Genomic DNA, 18629 nt, shown 5'->3' with positions numbered 1-18629 from the left:
TCTACATACAAAAGTACACGCACATCCATACATCCAAACAACATACCTCAAATTACCCTACAAACATTTCTTATATGTCTACACATAAAGGCCAACACACATCCAATAAACATTCCATGACACATCCAATAAACATTCCACTTATATTGTTCTTATGGTGTGGTGGCACAGTGGCTAGAATACAGTATTACAGGCTAACTGAGCTCACTACCAGGAGTTTGATTCTGACCAGCTCAAAGTTGACACAAGCTTCCATCCTTCTAAGATCAGTAGAATGAAGACCCAGATTGTTGGGGATAATACAGTATGCTGACTCTGTGAACTACTTAGACAGGACTATAAAGTACTATGAAGCGTTATATAAGTCTAAGTGCTATTGCTATGGTAATCAGCAATCAACATTCATTCCATATTCATGCAAAACATTCAGTATTTCAAGCCTACTCATTATTATATGCTTTCTCTAAATAAACAAACCTATGAAAAACTTTTTCAAATGTACATATTTCTCAATGAACAACTTGAGAGCAAAAATGTTGCTTGCATATATCTTTCTGCCACAAAGTCATACTGCGCTTGTCAAATGTTATTGTCACCTCTTGTAACTCAATCAAAACATTACCAAAGTCATTACTTTAAAAAATGTGTTTTGCATTTATTTTTACTTTGTACAAGGAGAAAAGTAATGGCATTCTTTCCATCATCAAGCATAGATGCAGTTTTCATGTTTGATAAATAACTGACAAAATGATTCCTTAAGCAAACCACACCCATATTTTAACCTTATTCCAGTTATAGCATATGCCCAGGGTTATTGAAATTCAGGTGGCATACTAGTTTAAATCATCACCACCACCACCACCATCATTGTATTTATATCTATATTTTCACCACTGCCATTTTCAACATACTCCCAGCATTTGTGCTATGCTTTTCATCAAATATTTTGGAACAAACTTTTATATAATTTGCCTCAATCCCTCTCTTTAACATACTTATTTTTTTCCATGCTGATCTATTCTACTTCTAGCATTACCCCATTTCAGTTTCATCTGAAATTATTTCATCATTTTTATTTTTCTCTTATTCTCATTTTTTGTAGCAATAACCATTTTTCATCCACAGCCTACGTTTCATTTTGTTATTCCACTAAGTCACCTCCCGATTTTCACTCTCTTCTCTTTTACTTCTTATCTTTCCAAAATGATCTATTTCTTGGTCGTTAAGCTAGCCACTAAGTTGTCAAGCAAACCACATAGTCATAAGCTTGAACTATTTTATCCAGTGGGCATTTTTACTATTAAATAGCATAAAATGATGCAAAACACCATCACAAGACCATCACAAGACTGTAAGGTTGTAAATGCAAATAGGCTGCCCAGCACTCACAAATGATCACATGACCACAGGGGTGATGCTGCAGTCATAACTTCAAGGATGGTTTTTTAAAAAAAATTCTGTGTAGTTTAGAACAGTCCTAAATCAAGGACTACCTGTAGATCAGTTTCATTCAGATCTATTACAATCTTCCCCTTTCTCTTAGTTTCACATACCCACAATATATCCTTTTATTTTCATCTGCTAATTCTTTTCTTCATGCCTATTATCATTTTTTTACATTCCAAGTCACAAGTCACTATATGCCATAATCATCATAAATATGATACTAGATAGATATTGATCTCTGCCATTCATCATGGCTTCTACCAATTAAGACTTTATTTTATATGCTTATATCTATATACATTTTTACATCATACAAGTAAATAAATAAATAAAATAGGCTAAATTCCCAAACTTACTTTGATAAGCACAGTTTCAGCACATTCTATCCAACATTCCACCAATAGAAGCAAACCCCAGTTTTATCCTAATCTGTTAATCTTATTCTGTGCAAATTACAATTCATAAACTACAAATTACCTAGCCAGTTAGCATATATTATCCACATCTCTCCAACTTGAAGCAGTGGTAAAATTCAATTTTTTTTTACTACTGGTTCTGTGGGCGTGGCTTGGTGGGCATGGTGTGGCTTGATGGGCGTGGCAGGGGAAGGATACTGCAAAATCCCCATTCCCTCCCTACTCATGGGGGAAGGTATTGCAAAATCTCCATTCCCACGCCACTCTGGGGCCAGTCAGAGGTGGTATTTGTCGGTTCTCCGAACTACTCAAAATTTCCACTACCGGTTCTCCAAAACCTGTCAGAACCTGCTGGATTTCACCCCTGACTTGAAGGTATTTGCTATATTTTGACATTCAGAATGCAGATTCTTTATTTCTACAATTGCATTATTGTAATTGCAAAAATCTTTATTAGCATCTCAAATCTATTGATTTTGTAGATCATTGTATACAGTGCATTTTAAAACATCTAAAGTTCTCTGTTTCTATAATAAGAAAAAATAAAAGCAAAAAACCTACTTACTTGTATTTAAGAAACAGCCATTGGATTATCCATATTCCAACAAGGATAATTCCATTTATTTCTGATACAGAAAAAGCCCATTCCACGCGATCAATATAATCAAAAAATTTATCTGGCAACGGAGGACTGAGCTCCTTGGGAGGTACCCTCTCATGTACCACTGTGATCATGACAGTTGTTAAAACTAAATTGAAGACAGCATATACAAAGGCAATGCCCGTTTTCCACCATTCCAAAGGAAACTTGTTTCTAGATTCAGTGGGCATGGAAATTTGTATGTATTCTGGATAATTTTTAGCACCTTTTCGCAAACCATTGGATAAACTCTTTGGTTTGTTGCTGCCATTCTTGTTTTCCTCGCTAACAGTCAGAGCAGGTCGCACATAACCATTGGAAGTTTCATTGGTCTGGCCTTCCATATGTTCTTCAAGTTTTGCTGTCTCTATGGTATCCATCAGGTTTAATATGTGTGATTAATGGATTCTAGGTTAATTTCCAAAAATATCTTCCACTTCTTTTTTTAAAGTCTTCCTCATTCACTTTCGCCCACTTTTATTCTTTTAACAAAGCATACAGAAACTGTAGGTCCCACTTTGAGCTACAGCTTTGGTTCTTCGGTAGATTTTTCTTTTAAGGATCATCAACATGCTACCTGAAATTACATTTAGGATACAATAATTAGCACTGTTAGACATACATATATCCACATATAGATCATTTTGCATTATAAAAGATATATAATAAAAAAGAAATATAATAAAAAGAACAGAGAATCATGAATTTAGGAGGATTCCTTAGTTCAATAACAGTTTACATAAAAGTTTAGACAACCTGGGTTTAATTCTCTTTGGAGTTACAGGCACAAATAAACCAAATAATATTTGATATGCTGAGCTAAAATGTGGCTTAAATGTTTTTGATCAAGCATGTTGTTTTTTTGTAAACTATAATTTAGGGCTTATTATTTGTGCACATGTAGCTAACTGTGGCTTAGTCAGTAAAGTACGGTATGATTAAACTTTGCCTTATTGTTTTATGTCAGGGGTGTCAAATCTGCGATCCATGAGCCGAATGCGTCACTCACTGGCCATGCCTACCCGTTTTAGCAAAGGGGAAAAAAGTCACGAAAAAAAAAGTATATTATGTGACAACAATGTGATGACATGAGTTTGACACCCGTTTTATGTGAACCAAGGCAACATATGTATTGCATTATTAGAGAGTTTGGACTCATCCTTTGGCCAAAAAAATATAAATCCCACCCTTCATCATTAGAAACACAGTCAGCTCTTGTACACTTCCTGCATTAGGATTGAACAAACAGAGGGGGGAAACTCATTAGATAAACAAAAGTAATCAACTATCATTTGTTGTTATTCTGTGGAATACAGAAAAGGTTTGGTTTTTTTAAAAAAAGAAGAGAGGCCAGTGGTGGGTTGCCCCCGGTTCGGACTGGTTCGCAAGAACCGGTAATAAAACTGTCAGGAGGCTCTGCCCATGGACCCGGACCAGTGGTGGGTTCCTCCCAGTTCGGTCCGGTTCGGCCAAGCCGGTAGCAGTGACGATATGATGTCACCGAACTGGTTCTACCCCCGGCCTCCCCCCACCCACGTTATTCTTACCTTTTATTTGGTCCCACCCCCAATCTATTGCTGCCTCCTGAGTCCCAGCTGATGACTAGAGGGAAAAAAACTGTTTAAACTCTTGCCGCGGGGCTTCAAAGGGCCGTCCTATAGCTGATCAGTGTTAAAAGCAAACAAATGAGTCGGGTCGAAAGTGCGAGGACTTGGTTGTAAGTGCGAGGACTTGGTCGTAAATGCGAGGACCTTCCAGAAATGACTCTGACCAGCTAGCCACGCCCACCTAGTCACATGACCTCCAAACCACACCCACAAAATAAGCCACGCCCACAGAACCGGTAGTAAAAAAATTTAGAACCCACCCCTGACCCGGACGTCATCAGGAAGCTTCTGCACATGCGTGCGGCCCCATTGCGAACCGGTAGTAAAGGTAATCTACCCACCCTTGAGAGAGGCGTATAGATTTGCACTTTCTTACGTGCTAAAATAATGTGTTTGTATAAATGGTAAAGCATGGTATAAGGAATACTTACAATGTTCCTTACAATATTTACTATATTAAATATCCCCCCTTAGATTTGGTTGAAGAATGCTCCAGCCTTCATGCTGGAGGGTGGGGGTGCAGAAATACCATGAACAATCTATAGTAAGCAAGCAGTAAAAGGAATATGGTCTGAATATTCTAGTCACTATGGCTTTACAATGCTTAAACTGACTCATATCTATTTTCATACCACTGTACATAAAATAATCAGCCAAAAGGATATCGCAAATACAAAAATAGGACAGTTACTTCAGTAATGGTAAATCTATGTTACAAATACTTTATGGAAAGCAAAATTCAATAAAAGTCTGGATGCCACAGAACAAGCTCAAATTAAAGCCAACTGAGAGAAAGTAGCTGTTTATACAATAGGATTCTATCAATGCTGATATTATCTCTGCGTGGGCGAATAGTCTCTGCAAAGAGTAAACTGACAATTTGAGGATCTTCATGGCTCCTGCTTGAATAGCAAGTGGAGACCATGATTAGAAGAGCCTTTGCTTAGCTTCATTGGTGTACCAATTACAACTTTACTTGGTTTAGAGGAACCATTTATAAATAACTCACACTCTCACTGCCACCAGGTTAGACTACTTGAATCTGCTGTACATGGGACTGCCCTTAAACATTACTTGGAAATGGCAATTAGTCTAGAAGAGGGATCCCCAACCTCCAGGCCGTAACCCGGTACCAGGCTGTGGCCCATTCAGAACTGGGCCACACAAGTGGCAGGTGAATATGCTAGTGTATGCAGCTCTACTTGTCCAAATGGAGCTGCGCACATGAGCACGCTCGCCTGCTGCTTGCGCAGAACCATCCCTTCTGCCAAGTCAAGGTTAGGGACTGCTGATCTAGAACACAACAACCTGCATGCTTACTGTTTCTTGGCATTGAGAATACATAACACAAATTCTGCAATCCTTGCACTGGTTGCCAATTGGTTTCTGGATACATTTAAAAGGCTGATGCTGACCGATAAGCCACTTTATGGCTTGGCATCTGGGTCAGCCTGCTCCAGGCAGAATCACCCTGAGCCACTAATTTCTGCAGGGAAACACTTGTAATCCCACACTTTTAGAAGGAAAGGTAAGGGCAAGGCTAAGAGGCATTGTTTTTCCATGGTAGTGCCAATGTTTTAGAATCCCTTCTTTATGGAGATCAGACTCGCCCTCTCTCAGCAGGCTTTCAGAAAAAACTAAAAATGGAAATCCAAAAGGAAAAGGGTGCATTCTCTTAATTTAAATGTTGTTCAAAATATTAAGAATGCTCAAAACATTGTGCCACCGTTTAAGTTTTTCATTGTTCTTGGGGTTTTTGTTATTATTTTTAATCATATCATGGATGCTTTCACTTCTGTATATTAGAATAACAGAGTTGGAATGGACCTTGGAGGTATTATGTTCTCTGTAAGATGTTGAAAGTCATCAGATTGTGATAGGGTTTAAGTTTAAATAAATAAATATGGAAATGACTACTGTTACTTTTAATTGAATTTGTTGTGTCCTTATATTGCTCAGTACAAAATGATTTTTGCAAGCCTCTTTATATTTGTTGGCTTAATATACATAGATAGCATTTTTAAAAAAGATGGTCAGGCATTAAAAAAAATGGAACACAATTGCATTGTGCTTTTGCTATAGACCATAGGCTATTTTAGGACAAATGACTGATCTCCAAGTACAGCTTTCAAGACATTGGAGAATACAATCAGATCAAGGCAGAGAGAAGCCTTACCTCAAACCAAGCACTTTGCTTTGTACTATAATCTATAAACATTAGCTATAAATCATTGTTTCAATTTACAAGAGAAAAACAGTAAATTGATACAACTAATGATTCATATAAACCATTATAATGGAGTGTACATTCAGGGATCAAGAAACACTGGATGAGATGCTAAAGGCTAGAAAGAGAGTGGATTTCTTTCATGGTGTAACTGCCCTCGTAATTCATGCTATACTTTGATACCCTCAACCTATATGCTTCTGGATAGGCTATCTGAACTGAGACATACATATGTACAAACCCATTAAAGGTAGTCCTTCATTAACAACAGCAATAGGGACTGGAATTGCTGTTACTAAACAATGCAGTCATAAATGTGATCATGCCACTTAATAATTGCAGTTCTGGCACTTCTGGTTGCTGTTAAGTGAATCCTACAAAGTTAAGCAAATCTCATCTAGTTGCCATTTGCAACCTCCTGTTGACTTCCCCATTGACTTTGCTTGTTGTAAGGGACAGTGAAGGTTGCAAATGGGCATCACATCACTTTGGGATACTGCAATGTCATAATTATATGCTAGTCACCGAGCACTCAGATCACAATCGTGTGACTGCAGGGCCTCTGTGATGGCTGCAGCTACAAGGACTGATTTCAAGTGTTAGTCAGCGCAATCGTAAGTTGAAACAGTCGCTGAATGAGTGGTCGTTAAACTAAACACTATTCCAGTGATGGTGAACCTATGGCATGTGTGCCAAAAGTGGTATGCAGCGTCCTCTCTGTGGGCACACAAGCCATCACCCCAGCTCAGCTCCGCTCCGCTGCACATGCGCGTGTCCTTCCCATCAGCCAGCTGGTCTTTGGGTCTCTGCCACGCATGTGCGGGAGGCGAGCGGATGTGCTGTGGGGGCGCATGCACAGGAATGGTGTGCATGCAGGGGCGTGCGCACATGAGCTGGGGTGGGAGGGAGCCTATAGGGGGGTAGGGCACATGTGGGGGGCTTTGCGTGCATGTGTGGGGGTGCATGCAAGAGTGCCGCATACCCACTGCATTTTGGGGGTTCATGCACAGACACACACGCATTCGCACACACACATGCACACTTTGGACACTCAGTCCGGAAAAGGTTCGCCATCACTGCACTATTCCATTCTGATGAAAGTAATGCTAGGCATGGCAGAAAAAGACATAATAATCCAAACAAATTTGTTGCATTAATATAGCTAAAAATATTGTTAACATAGTTTACACCAATGCGATCAGTATATACGTTCATATTTTTGTATTCTTGCACACTAATCATGCTTCTATCATACCATTTCAATATAAGTGAGAGCCAGCCTAATAGTGAATTTGGGCCAGTCCCTCTTTCTTGGCCTGCCTTGAATGATATAGAAACGGGAGGGGGGAATACAATAATGAATAATAATTTTGTTATCATTTGTTTTAAAAGTTCTCATCTCTTTTTGAGGGGGCTAACAACTTTACCCAACAGCACTTTTTAAAATCTTTCCTCTTCCCTCAGTCCATCCACTCTATCTTCATATATTTATTTTGTATCTTGATCTTTAGTCACTCTTTTTACATGATTAAACTACTACAATGAATTTCTTTTGTTGTACTCAATCAATGTTCAGTCAATACTCATTCATTCTTGACCCCACCTCTTGTTTTGTCAACACACTTTTTCAGTATCTAATTTCCATTGCATTCAACTTTCATGTTTCTGCTGACTTAATTCTCATTTCCATGTAGAAAAATGGGCAGAAACAAGCTGTTATATAGATTTTCACTTTTGACAAATATTCTTTTCTCACAATATATTATTCACTATCTTTTAAGCAAATATTTAGATAAAATCATTTACTTGTTCTGATTTATATATCACATGCAAACATATTATACAGGTTGCACACTAAACAAACCACATCGATATTTTAACATTGGTTGCTATACTATCTATACCTGGAGCTCTTCTATTTTTCAGGCATAAAACTCCATTACTCATTAATTGGTTTTTGGATGCTAACATACTGTATACGGCATGTTTCAAATTCTCTCTTTGACCTTCCACTATTATTCTCAAATGTATTAAAATACTCCTTCCAGATTTTCCTCAAGTTTTAAATTATTTCCTAACTTTTATTTCTTTTTTAAATTAATTTTGCATTGCTGGAGGTTCCTTCTTTAGACTTTTTAACTCCATTCCATTTTTTTCTAATTTTTTCTCAAAAGCACACTTTAACTGTTTTCTCTGCTTCTTTTAATCTTAACTGATCCTTGCTGTCACTGATTACTTTTTATCAGTTTCTTTCTGTCAATAAACCTAATATAGTATATTTCTATCATTTTCCTTTCTTATATCCAGTGTGCCATAAGCACAAACACAAGACTCAGTTTTACTCTAATCACATTCATGGTATTCTATGTAAAATAGGATCTCCACCTAGAGATTATCATTTAAATCAACATATTGTTTGGTGCATCCCATCAACTAGACAGTAAAAACAGAAAGCATATATTTTATATTAGAGTAAGCATAGCCTTACCTGGATGTTAATTTCAAAAGATGCTGCTGGTAATATTCTGCTCCATGACAGTTATTTTATTTCGTAAATCTTTTAGCACCTACACGAAACCATTGAAAGAGAAGTTGAAAGAGATGATAAGGGGATGCACTGATATAATATGCAGAAAAGCTTTACTGCTTTTCATTTAATATAGGTAAGGCAATTCATGTTTTGTACCATTGTCTGGGCAGGATAATTTAGCTGCATGAAGATTAAGACAGCTTTACTATTTGTGTTTTTTTTCCTCTTGTAAAAGTGATGCCTGTCATCTTCTAGAAAATACTGTATTCCTTCTAGGGCATTCTTATATCTAGTACAGTAACTAGAGGCCTAAAATAATTTCTATTGCTGAAACTTCCTTCTGTCTGTAACAATAAATTAGCTGGGACAAACATCCCTGCAGTTTTTATAAATGACCTGGTTATAAACTGGCCTACCTTGGAAGTGATTTGGGAACTTCAGTTAGATTAAAATCAGTCAAATGAGTTGCCAATTGGGATTGGTTGATACAGTCACATTATTCTACTGCTTAGCCATCTGTACAGGGTGAAAATCTGTTTCTAGGCCTTATTCAAAATACTAATACCAGTACGAACCTACAAAGCCTTAAACTCTGAGGCCTACAGCTCCTCCTTCCGTATTTACTGAAGATCTTCACTTAACATCTTCTCCAGATACCCTCAACTGATGAGGGCAACTGATGAGGCAAAGTGGGTAAGATACAAAAGAAAGGCCTTTTCAGAGGTGGCTGATCAAGTGGGAGCTCACCTGATGCCTACATTATTGTATTTTCACTGTCAAATTATCCTTTTTTTTCTCAATCATTGTAAGAACCATATAAGCATTTTAACAATTTAGTGTCTTATTACTATTTTATTATTTATTATTGTGATTTAATGTTGTATTTGTCCCATCACCATTGTTGTTCCTGTTGCCTGTTATAATGTTTTTATATTATATTTATGTAGTTTTACTTATAAAGTATTTTACTTTATTATGCAACAATATACAATAAATACATTAACAAATCTGTCTGTATATCTTGTCAGACAGATTCGAAAACATTCAGAGCAAAGAAAAATCTGAAGCTGAGGCCATCTAAGAAACAAACTGGCTTCATTTACCTTCTCTATATTTTGCTTTTTAAAGTATTGTTCAATTTAGATACCTTAATTCTTAACATTTTGTTGGTTTTATTGTTTGTTCAATTTTTAAAGTGTTTATAAAGGAACAGCATTCCAGTTACATACTGTTTCTGCTAAGGTGAAATCTTTTTTAAAAGAAAAACTCAGTAAAAGTAAACAGAAATGAGCAAGGAGGTTTTTCTAAGTGGCATTATCGGATCTATTAAGATAAACAATTACATATTAAAACAAAAAACATTATTCATGCCCAAGCAGAAATGCTGTTTGCTCCAGAACGTGCATTAAAAATATTTTGCCACGTATTTGTCTTGTATTTTTAACTATACTGAGAATCTGAATGTATGTTTAATATTTAGAATTTCTGATGATAGATATGAGTTGCTGCTTTAGAAAAATTCATTCAGTTTTTTTTCTTATAGTTTTAATAATTCAACCTTAAATGGCATTGAACTACTTCACTATTTCTTGGCTACAGGGATCAGCATTGCAATAGTACCTAATTGAAAAATGAGAAGAGTTAGATTAATCATAGTAATTAAAAGGAGGAGCATGAGCTGAGTAATATGTACTTTCATTTACTTCACCTAAAAAGTGAGTCAACAACCAGTGAATGGAATAGTTGTCACTCACATTTTTGTTAAAGGAGTGATGACTGAACTATTTTTAGGATGTGTCATTTATATTTATTATTGCTATGGGAGGTTATCAAGTCACATAGGAATATAGCACATTCCTATAAATTTCACAACAGGTAACATTCATTGCCAAGCACCTGCATTAATCACTTTATAAATAGATCAAAAAGAGGTACTATATGCTAGTACAGAGTACTTCTTAAGTGACACTATTGTCCATTAAATGTGGCAGGAGGGGACCAGATACAAACATTCTCTTCTCCAGCTATTTTTAAGAATAGAAGCTGCATCTTCATTGTTAATATTTTTTAAAATTGTTAGAATCTTGGTTCTTTAAGCAGATATTTGGGAACTAGGAATGTGTTAGATACAAAAGAAATATATGAGACTATTATTTAGACTTTATGAATTAATTGGAATGTTTACTATAACTTTATAGATTGCATTGCTATTTAGTCTGACATATGTTATATAATTCATTATAAACAGCATCAAATGACAAAGGTTGAGAAGAGCAAGAACAGGAACTTTGTATCTCCGTCAACACCCAAAGTGATAAAAGAGGAAGTAGAGAAGTAATATAGTAGTACAAGTATATTCATGAGGACATATTCCTTTTCTAGATCAGCAGCTGCCTTGCAAAGGGCCAGGTTGGATATACTGGTTCAGCAGTGGGACCAAGAAGATACCAAAGGTCAATTAGGGCAGCAGGATGCATGGAGTGCAGGGCCCAAAAGGACATAGTCATAGTTCCCCCCAACTCATGAATGGGGGTTGAAGCAGAGGTGGGTTTCAGCAGGTTCTGACCAGTTCTGGAGAACCAGTAGCGGAAATTTTGAGTAGTTCAGACAACCTGTAGTAAAAATTCTGACTGGTCCCGCCCCCATCTATTCTCTGCCTTCCAAGTCCCAGGAAATGGGGATTTTGCAGTAACCTTCCCCTGCCATGCCCCCCAAGCCATGCCACGCCTCCCAAGCCACACCCACAGAACCGGTAGTAACAAATTTTGAAATCCACCACTGGGTTGAAGCAGTGATGGGTTGCTACCGGTTCTATCAGGATCGGCGAACCGGGAGCGGAGGCAGGAGGCTCCGCCCACCCACGCCGGACACTTCTGCGCAGGCGCAGAAGCATCGTGCAAGCACGCGCACACGAGCAAACTGGTAGTGATGGGTTTTGCAATCCACTACTGGATTGAAGTGCCTCTGTGGTTGTAAGTCAGGTGAGCTGCCAAGTGCTGAAATTTTGATCATGTGATCGTGGGGATGCTGCAACAGCCATAATTTTGGGGACCAGTCATAAGTCATCTTATTGAGTGCTGTTGTAACTTCAAAAGATTTATGAATGGTCATTAGTTGAGGACTACCAGTAAACCACTTATATTCACCTGAATCAAGTGACATAAAAGTATCCATAATAAAATAAATTGCTTGTATACTCAAAGATTAGGGATTAGCAATTATTAACTAAATTATAAAAAGATAATAAAATAGATATAAATAATCAATCTGTTTACTGAATTATATAAGTAAAATCTATATTAGAAACTGTCTGAATACAGTAAAACAACTACAGTATAGTGGATCTGAAAAGGCATGTTTTATGCTAGAGTAGCCTTGTGAGATAGGCACCAACAAATAAATAAAATTCTACTCTGCAGCATAGCATGCAGCATGGAGAATGAATTAAGAACTGAAAAATAAACATATGAAAAAGAGTAAATAGTCATAAAGGATAAACTGAGAAAGTTGAAGTTGGATGCAGCTGATTACAAAATACAATCTTTGAAGCAGTGTATGTGCTTGGTAGAAGCATGGATGATTTATAAGAACAGAAAAGTATGGGATAGTAAATAATTTTGGTATAAACTAGATTGCTTTCTCATTTCTGTTCTGCTTTCTATACTTTGCACAACACTGCTGATCACAAAAGAAATACTGTAGTGTGTATTTTGTGTGTGTCTGGGTTTGTGGGGAGGTATGGGTATATATCAGTGATGAAATCCGAACCGGTTTGCTACTGGTTCGCTGGACGCGCATGCGCACTGTGCCAAATGCTCACTCTGCACACACACGCATATGGAGTATGCGCCAAAAGGAGGCTTGGGAAGGTAAGTAGAAGCGAGGAAGGATCGAGCTGTGATGCGCGATTTAGCTTTGCTAGAAAGCAGGATTTCCTGCTTTCTAGCAAAGCTAAACTGTGCTGCACAGCTGATCCCCCCCCCCCGGTTCTACTTACCTTCCCAAGCCTCCTTTTGGTGCATGCTACGCGTGCACCTGGGGAAGGTAAGTAGAACAGCAGGGGGGGGGGATCAGCTGTGGAGCGCAGTTTAGCTTTGCTAGAAAGCAGGATTTCCTGCTTTATAGCAAAGCTAAACCTCGCTGCACAGCTGATCATCAGAAATACTGGTTCGGAGGAACTGGTAGCTTTTTTTTTACTACCAGTTTGCCCGAACCAGTAGTTTTTATCACTACCAGTTCACCTGAACAGGAGCGAACCAGTAGCATTTCACCCCTGGTATATATGGATGTGTGTGCCTGGGTGTGTATATGTGTAAAACAGAGAGACAGACAGCAGTAGACAGATATATGAGGAAGAAATATATGAATAAACCTGAAGAGTGTGCTATACGTAACACTCAGTATTAACCCAGTACCAAGAAATAGGTTTGAGATTAAATCTGGATACTTCCACAAGCAGTTTTTCCTACTTGTAGTTGTAGCTGAAGTTATATATTTCCACCATCTACTTATTTTTTCCGGTAACAGGTATAGGAAAAGCAGAAAGACAAGAAAAAAATATTCTAAAAATACCCGTAAGTACTATAGTAAAACATTACAGATTATAAATTTATACTGATAAACTAAAATAATTTATTCAAATTTTGGGGGATTAAAATATATCAAATAAGTATTGTCTAAGAAAAATCATTCATTTTCCTACTGACCTTGTATTAGATGCTCTTTCTTCTGAATCCTATGCTTGTTGTGACTAACAAGTAACTCTTTTTAATGCCCCAGCTTCACAACTTCCCTTAAGGTGCATATACTCAGGAGTGGTCTGAGGTAATTCAGTTGGAATTGATTATGATGTCATCAGAATTCAGATGTATGGAATTTTTTATGTAGAACTATTGTTGCCTAGTCTGATTAGCAATTTTAAAAGTATCATCAATGAAGAAGTATTTCTCACCATTTTGTATTATTAATATGCTCTATTTAATTTTTGCCAAAATATTTCACAATACCAACTATGCCCTTTTTTAGCCTTTGTTCCTTGAATCTTTCATAGTAACACTAAACCAAGTGGAAAAAATAAAACTTTTAAAATTTCAGCTCTTCTGTTATATGTCACTGTTCAAAACTGCAGTTTATTGCAGAATAGAAATGCTTCAATTTAAGAAGCAGATTATTTCTATATAGAGGACCCCAAGTTTAGTTCTAAACTTTCTGAACAAGTATTTCTGAAATTCTAAAGAGCCACTATGAAATCACTATAAACAATACTTCATATGAGATGAACAGGTATGTAAATTTGATTAATAAATTAATTAAATAAATAAACATTGAATTTGGGATAACTGAGTTTTATTATAAAATTATTATTACTAGTATTATGTATGTATTTTAGAACAAAGTACCATTCATAATTTACATTTAATATTAAACCACAAGTAAACTTTATTTAGAAAAGTAGGGTATACAAGCTACTTAGAATCAGTTTCAATTGGAGCAGCAAATAAACCCTGGAAATGCTATTTTTAAATAAGTTTTTCAGTAAAATCTGTTGGATCAAAATAATTTTTAAAATTCTTTCCTTACACAATACTTTGGCTATTTGCAACCTTTTCAAGAACTTTCCTGAATAAAAGGAATATATATTTAAATATAAATTTGTATCGATTTTTATCCACTGATAAGTATCGATTTACAAAATTCAAGATATGCAACCATTGCCATTTAAATTACTCAGATTTTCACAAAATTACTAATCTTTGTGTCAAGTTGTTATTTTCATTCATAAATTTTGTAGTAAACAGCCAACATTGGATATTAAATCAAGCTTTTAATATGGCTAGTTGGCCAACCGTCAGAATTTTATGGCATGTCTACACATCTAAGGATGTCTAGAGCATCCTTAAACTATTCCTGTCCTATGTTCATGTTTGCTTGATGCTAAATTAATTTGGAAAGATTTTGTTCAGACTGAGACACTTTGGCAACAGCTCAAATGCTATTCAGATTGCAATGCAGACTAACATATACACTACACTCCCATAAGGCAACTTCCTTGAGGTGAAATCCTTCCATCTGGAGTAGGAAAAATGATGCACTCCTGGACATTTAAAAATAACATGGCTAGGGGAAAGTATCTAGCTCAGGGAGTGAAAATTAGTAATTTAAAAAAATATAATTTCTGCTGGATCTTGAATCAGCAACATTTGGTTTCTAAAGCAAGTATTATAGCCCTTCTGCTACTACAGCTTTTGTAGCAAAGATAACTGCAAAGAAAGGAGAACTTGCAAGAATCATGAAAAGAGTATTTCTAAAACACAGCAGGAAAATCTGCCTAAGGTTGCATTTATAATTAAATACAATGAATACAAGGCAATGTCGTCTATTGTTTCTCTCTAAAAATGGTTACTAGTCCATTCTGCAACAGGACAACTGCCCAGTTCAGATAAGTCTCGAGGGAATATGTTTGAAGGAATATCAGCCTTTAATCAAATTGATGGAGAAGATGCTCCAAAAGATATTAATAAGATATGAGGAATACGTGAATTAATTCAATAACTCCTATATCTGGGCAATTGAACTCAATGATCTTATACATTAACTAAAAGATATCAATTTCTAAACAAGTGTACAATAGTCAACAAAATAATTACATCATAATGTACCGTGTTTTTCTTTAAGGTGCCAAAGAACTATCCTATTTTTATTTTCAAATAAATGGTTGTGACCCAAGTAATTTATTATGGTTCTTGCCAATGATTTTCCTCAGTTCCTAGGAAACACATTGCCTTTCAAGAAGTCATATATTTGATTAGGGAGGCTAACAGGATGTTCTATAAAGCTTAATAGTTATTGAAATATTACTTCAGAGAAAACAACACAGTTCGAAAACTGTATTTCATTTTCATTAGGAACAAACATTTGAAAATGTTATTTTGCTTATAACTGTGTTTCTTTGCATCTATCTAAATAGATGGTTTGCTTGGTATTGCATCTTCTGTGAACCCAACCAATATAGTCTGTAACCCATGGTTTATAAATTAAGATGACATGTAAACGCAACCAATTTTGGCTTCCACATTTCACATTTTTCCCCTATCAGCCCTGCTAACACTGATTGTAAATGCCAGGAATTAAGCCACAGCTGGACTATGTACAAAATATATGTATGTTCTAGTCACTGAGTTATGCTTTAATTGTATTTAAAAATAAAGGCAATTGCGGGGGAGGAAAGAAAATCAAAGATGGCTGAAATCTTGCAGCTGCAGCTATCTAGACTGTTTTCACGATTCTCTAACCCTGTTTGACAATCTTATTAATATTCTTTGTCAAAAAGGTTTGACTTCTGGAAAATGGTAATAAATTTATATAGCTCAATACAAGATAGTGATATATACTGCACTAGGAATATAATTAAATAAATAAACACAGGTTCTAGTTCAACCTTACCCTTGGTAAACCCAATAAGTGATTTTGGGCTAGCTGTTCTCTGTCAGCCCAACCTATCTCACAGAGTCATAGGGAAAATATATATTTTTATTCAAGAATTTTAGCTCTAAAAGTACAAAAAATTCATATTGCTTGTTACTGTACCCTTTCTTTTTTTATGCTGATTAATCATCAAATTTAATAAAATCTATCTATGGGGAAACTAGGTATAAATGAACATAAACAAATATGCATTTGCCTCTTTTCTGTTTTATATCTACTCATAGGTGTGTGTACGTGTACAGGAAAAAATTTCATGCCTAGTGTACTCTAAAACAATCCCTTTTCCTGCATGCCTGAAATTCCAATAACATCAATTATATTGTATGTAGTTCATTTAACTAAATTTTAGAAATCTACCCTTAATAACCAGTTCTACTCAGTCTGCCCATAATTTTAAATCCAAATAGATACTGTGGATTTATTCCAAAGTAAATGCATATATGTTTATATCCTCAAGGATAATATTCCAATAATCTGGTTACAACGTAGGTGACTGAATGAACAAATTAGACATTTTAACTAATATTTGACTTACAGAAAAAAGACAACTGCAATTTAATTGCTTATCATTATTGTATATATTATGTATTACTGTTATAGTGTTTTATGTGGAGCTAACTTAGTAGACCACCTGGAAGCTGCAAGTGGTCCAAAACACAGTGGAATAGGTAGTTGTTGGTGCACCATATATAACACTATTTCACAAGGTGCATTGGTTTTTAGTAGCCTACCTGGTACAATTCAAGATGCTGGTTATCAGCTGAACAACAATTCATGGCACAGGGTCAGATTATTTGTGGGACCACCTACCTCCAAATGATTGACTAATCCATCATATCTAGCACAGTAGGCATACTATGAGTCCTATTCAGATAGACACTAGCATTAGCGGGACTAATCTTATTAGAAAAAGGGATAATATTAATCAGAAGCCAAGTACTAACATCTATATCTCCATCTTCACCATGCCTGCCTCCAGGGGTAAAATGCTACCGGTTCAGACCGGTTCTCCTGAACCGGTAGTAAAAAATGCTACTGGTTTGGGTGAACTGGTATTTCCGATGATCAGCTGGGCGACAATCAGCTGTGACGCGCTATTTATATTAGCTAGAATCATTGGATTTCCTGCTTTCTAGCTAATCTAAATCACGTGGCACAGCGGATCCCCCCCCCTCGCTGTTTTACTTACCTTTGCAGACTCAGAAGGCTTCAAAATATTCCTTTTTTAGCGTTGCGCAGGTGTGCCTCAGGCGCGCATGAAGCATATGCTCGGTAGCAGACTCACAGAACCAGTAGCAGACTTCAGAGGATTTCACTGCTGCCTGCCCCCAACACTTATTTCAGCATTTAAAATATAACAAGATATATAATGAAGAGTTTTTAGAAACCATACAAGTTTCCAGGAATAAATCAGAAAGAGTCCAACTGTACTCCATATGGAAGTTGTGCCATAGATAGGCAACCACCATTTGCATTTTGCAACTAAAAAGCTGGGTTCAATTCAACAAGCAATCCAATTCTGCTAAATATGAGATTAAAATGCAAATCAGTTAGTCACTGGCAACCATCCACTTCAAAATATTCCACAAGGAAATATTTTTATATTAAAACATTAAATCATGGATGATATGGTAACACTGCTCCAATTTTTCTTTATGGCTGCTCCTTTTAGCAAAAGTCCAGGAAGGCCTGGCTCTGCTGGTTGGCCTGGGAATTAAATGGAGGAGTATCACATGAGAGATGGCTATTAGACTGACCCCACTTCCCCTCCCCCATGCACCCTGCTGCCACCCCACCATTTTTTAATTCATATTGCTTTATTATTATATTTACATATTTTATAATTAAACATTCTGATGTAAGCTGCCCAGGATAACCACATGGCGAGATTGGTGGCAAATAAATTTAATCTATATAAATAAAAATGTAAATGTCGGTTTGTACATAACCGCACATCTCCGAAAGTTCTTCACCGATTGCTTTCAAATTTTGACACAACGTTGCATTCAACTAAGGGCGTGTTTTTATATACCTATATTATATACATGTCACACCTGTGACAGGTAAAAACATGAAAAACATTGGAAAACATTGAAAGACATTGACAAACATTGACAAGCATTGAAAAACAGCGCCATCTGCTGGACGTAAAACCAACATGGCAACCTCCCAGCCCTGATTACACTCAACAGATTTCTGCTCTTTATATTTAGACTCTCCATATTGCTTCCAAGAAACTGCGCATTTGGAAGGGCCATATCCTGCCACCAGACTCGGC

The 18629-nt window shown here is 36.5% G+C and overlaps 1 protein-coding gene across 4 annotated transcripts in view; it reads right to left on the bottom strand.

Annotated features, from left to right (window-relative positions):
- The window catches only part of SGMS2 (sphingomyelin synthase 2), a 41198-nt gene that overhangs the window by 10393 nt on the left and 12176 nt on the right, over positions 1-18629 (bottom strand). For 2 of the 4 annotated variants that reach the window (XM_034442242.3, XM_034442240.3), the window contains exons 2-3: positions 8825-8903; positions 2428-3079 (exon numbers count right to left, since the gene is read on the bottom strand). In XM_034442242.3, coding sequence (XP_034298133.1) covers positions 2428-2882 — 455 coding nt within the window. In that variant the 5' untranslated portion in view covers positions 2883-3079; positions 8825-8903. Of the gene's footprint in view, positions 1-2427; positions 3080-8824; positions 8904-13572; positions 13720-18629 lie in introns of those variants that run through there. The other 2 variants (XM_034442241.3, XM_034442243.3) reach the window with 2 other exon arrangements.

Source organism: Pantherophis guttatus, chromosome 8 (assembly GCF_059756535.1).
Source record: "Pantherophis guttatus breed Tessera chromosome 8, ASM5975653v1, whole genome shotgun sequence".
Lineage (NCBI taxonomy): Eukaryota > Metazoa > Chordata > Lepidosauria > Squamata > Colubridae > Pantherophis > Pantherophis guttatus.
The sequence above is the reverse complement of the archived record's forward strand: the minus strand, read 5'-3'. Positions and strand labels throughout refer to the sequence as shown.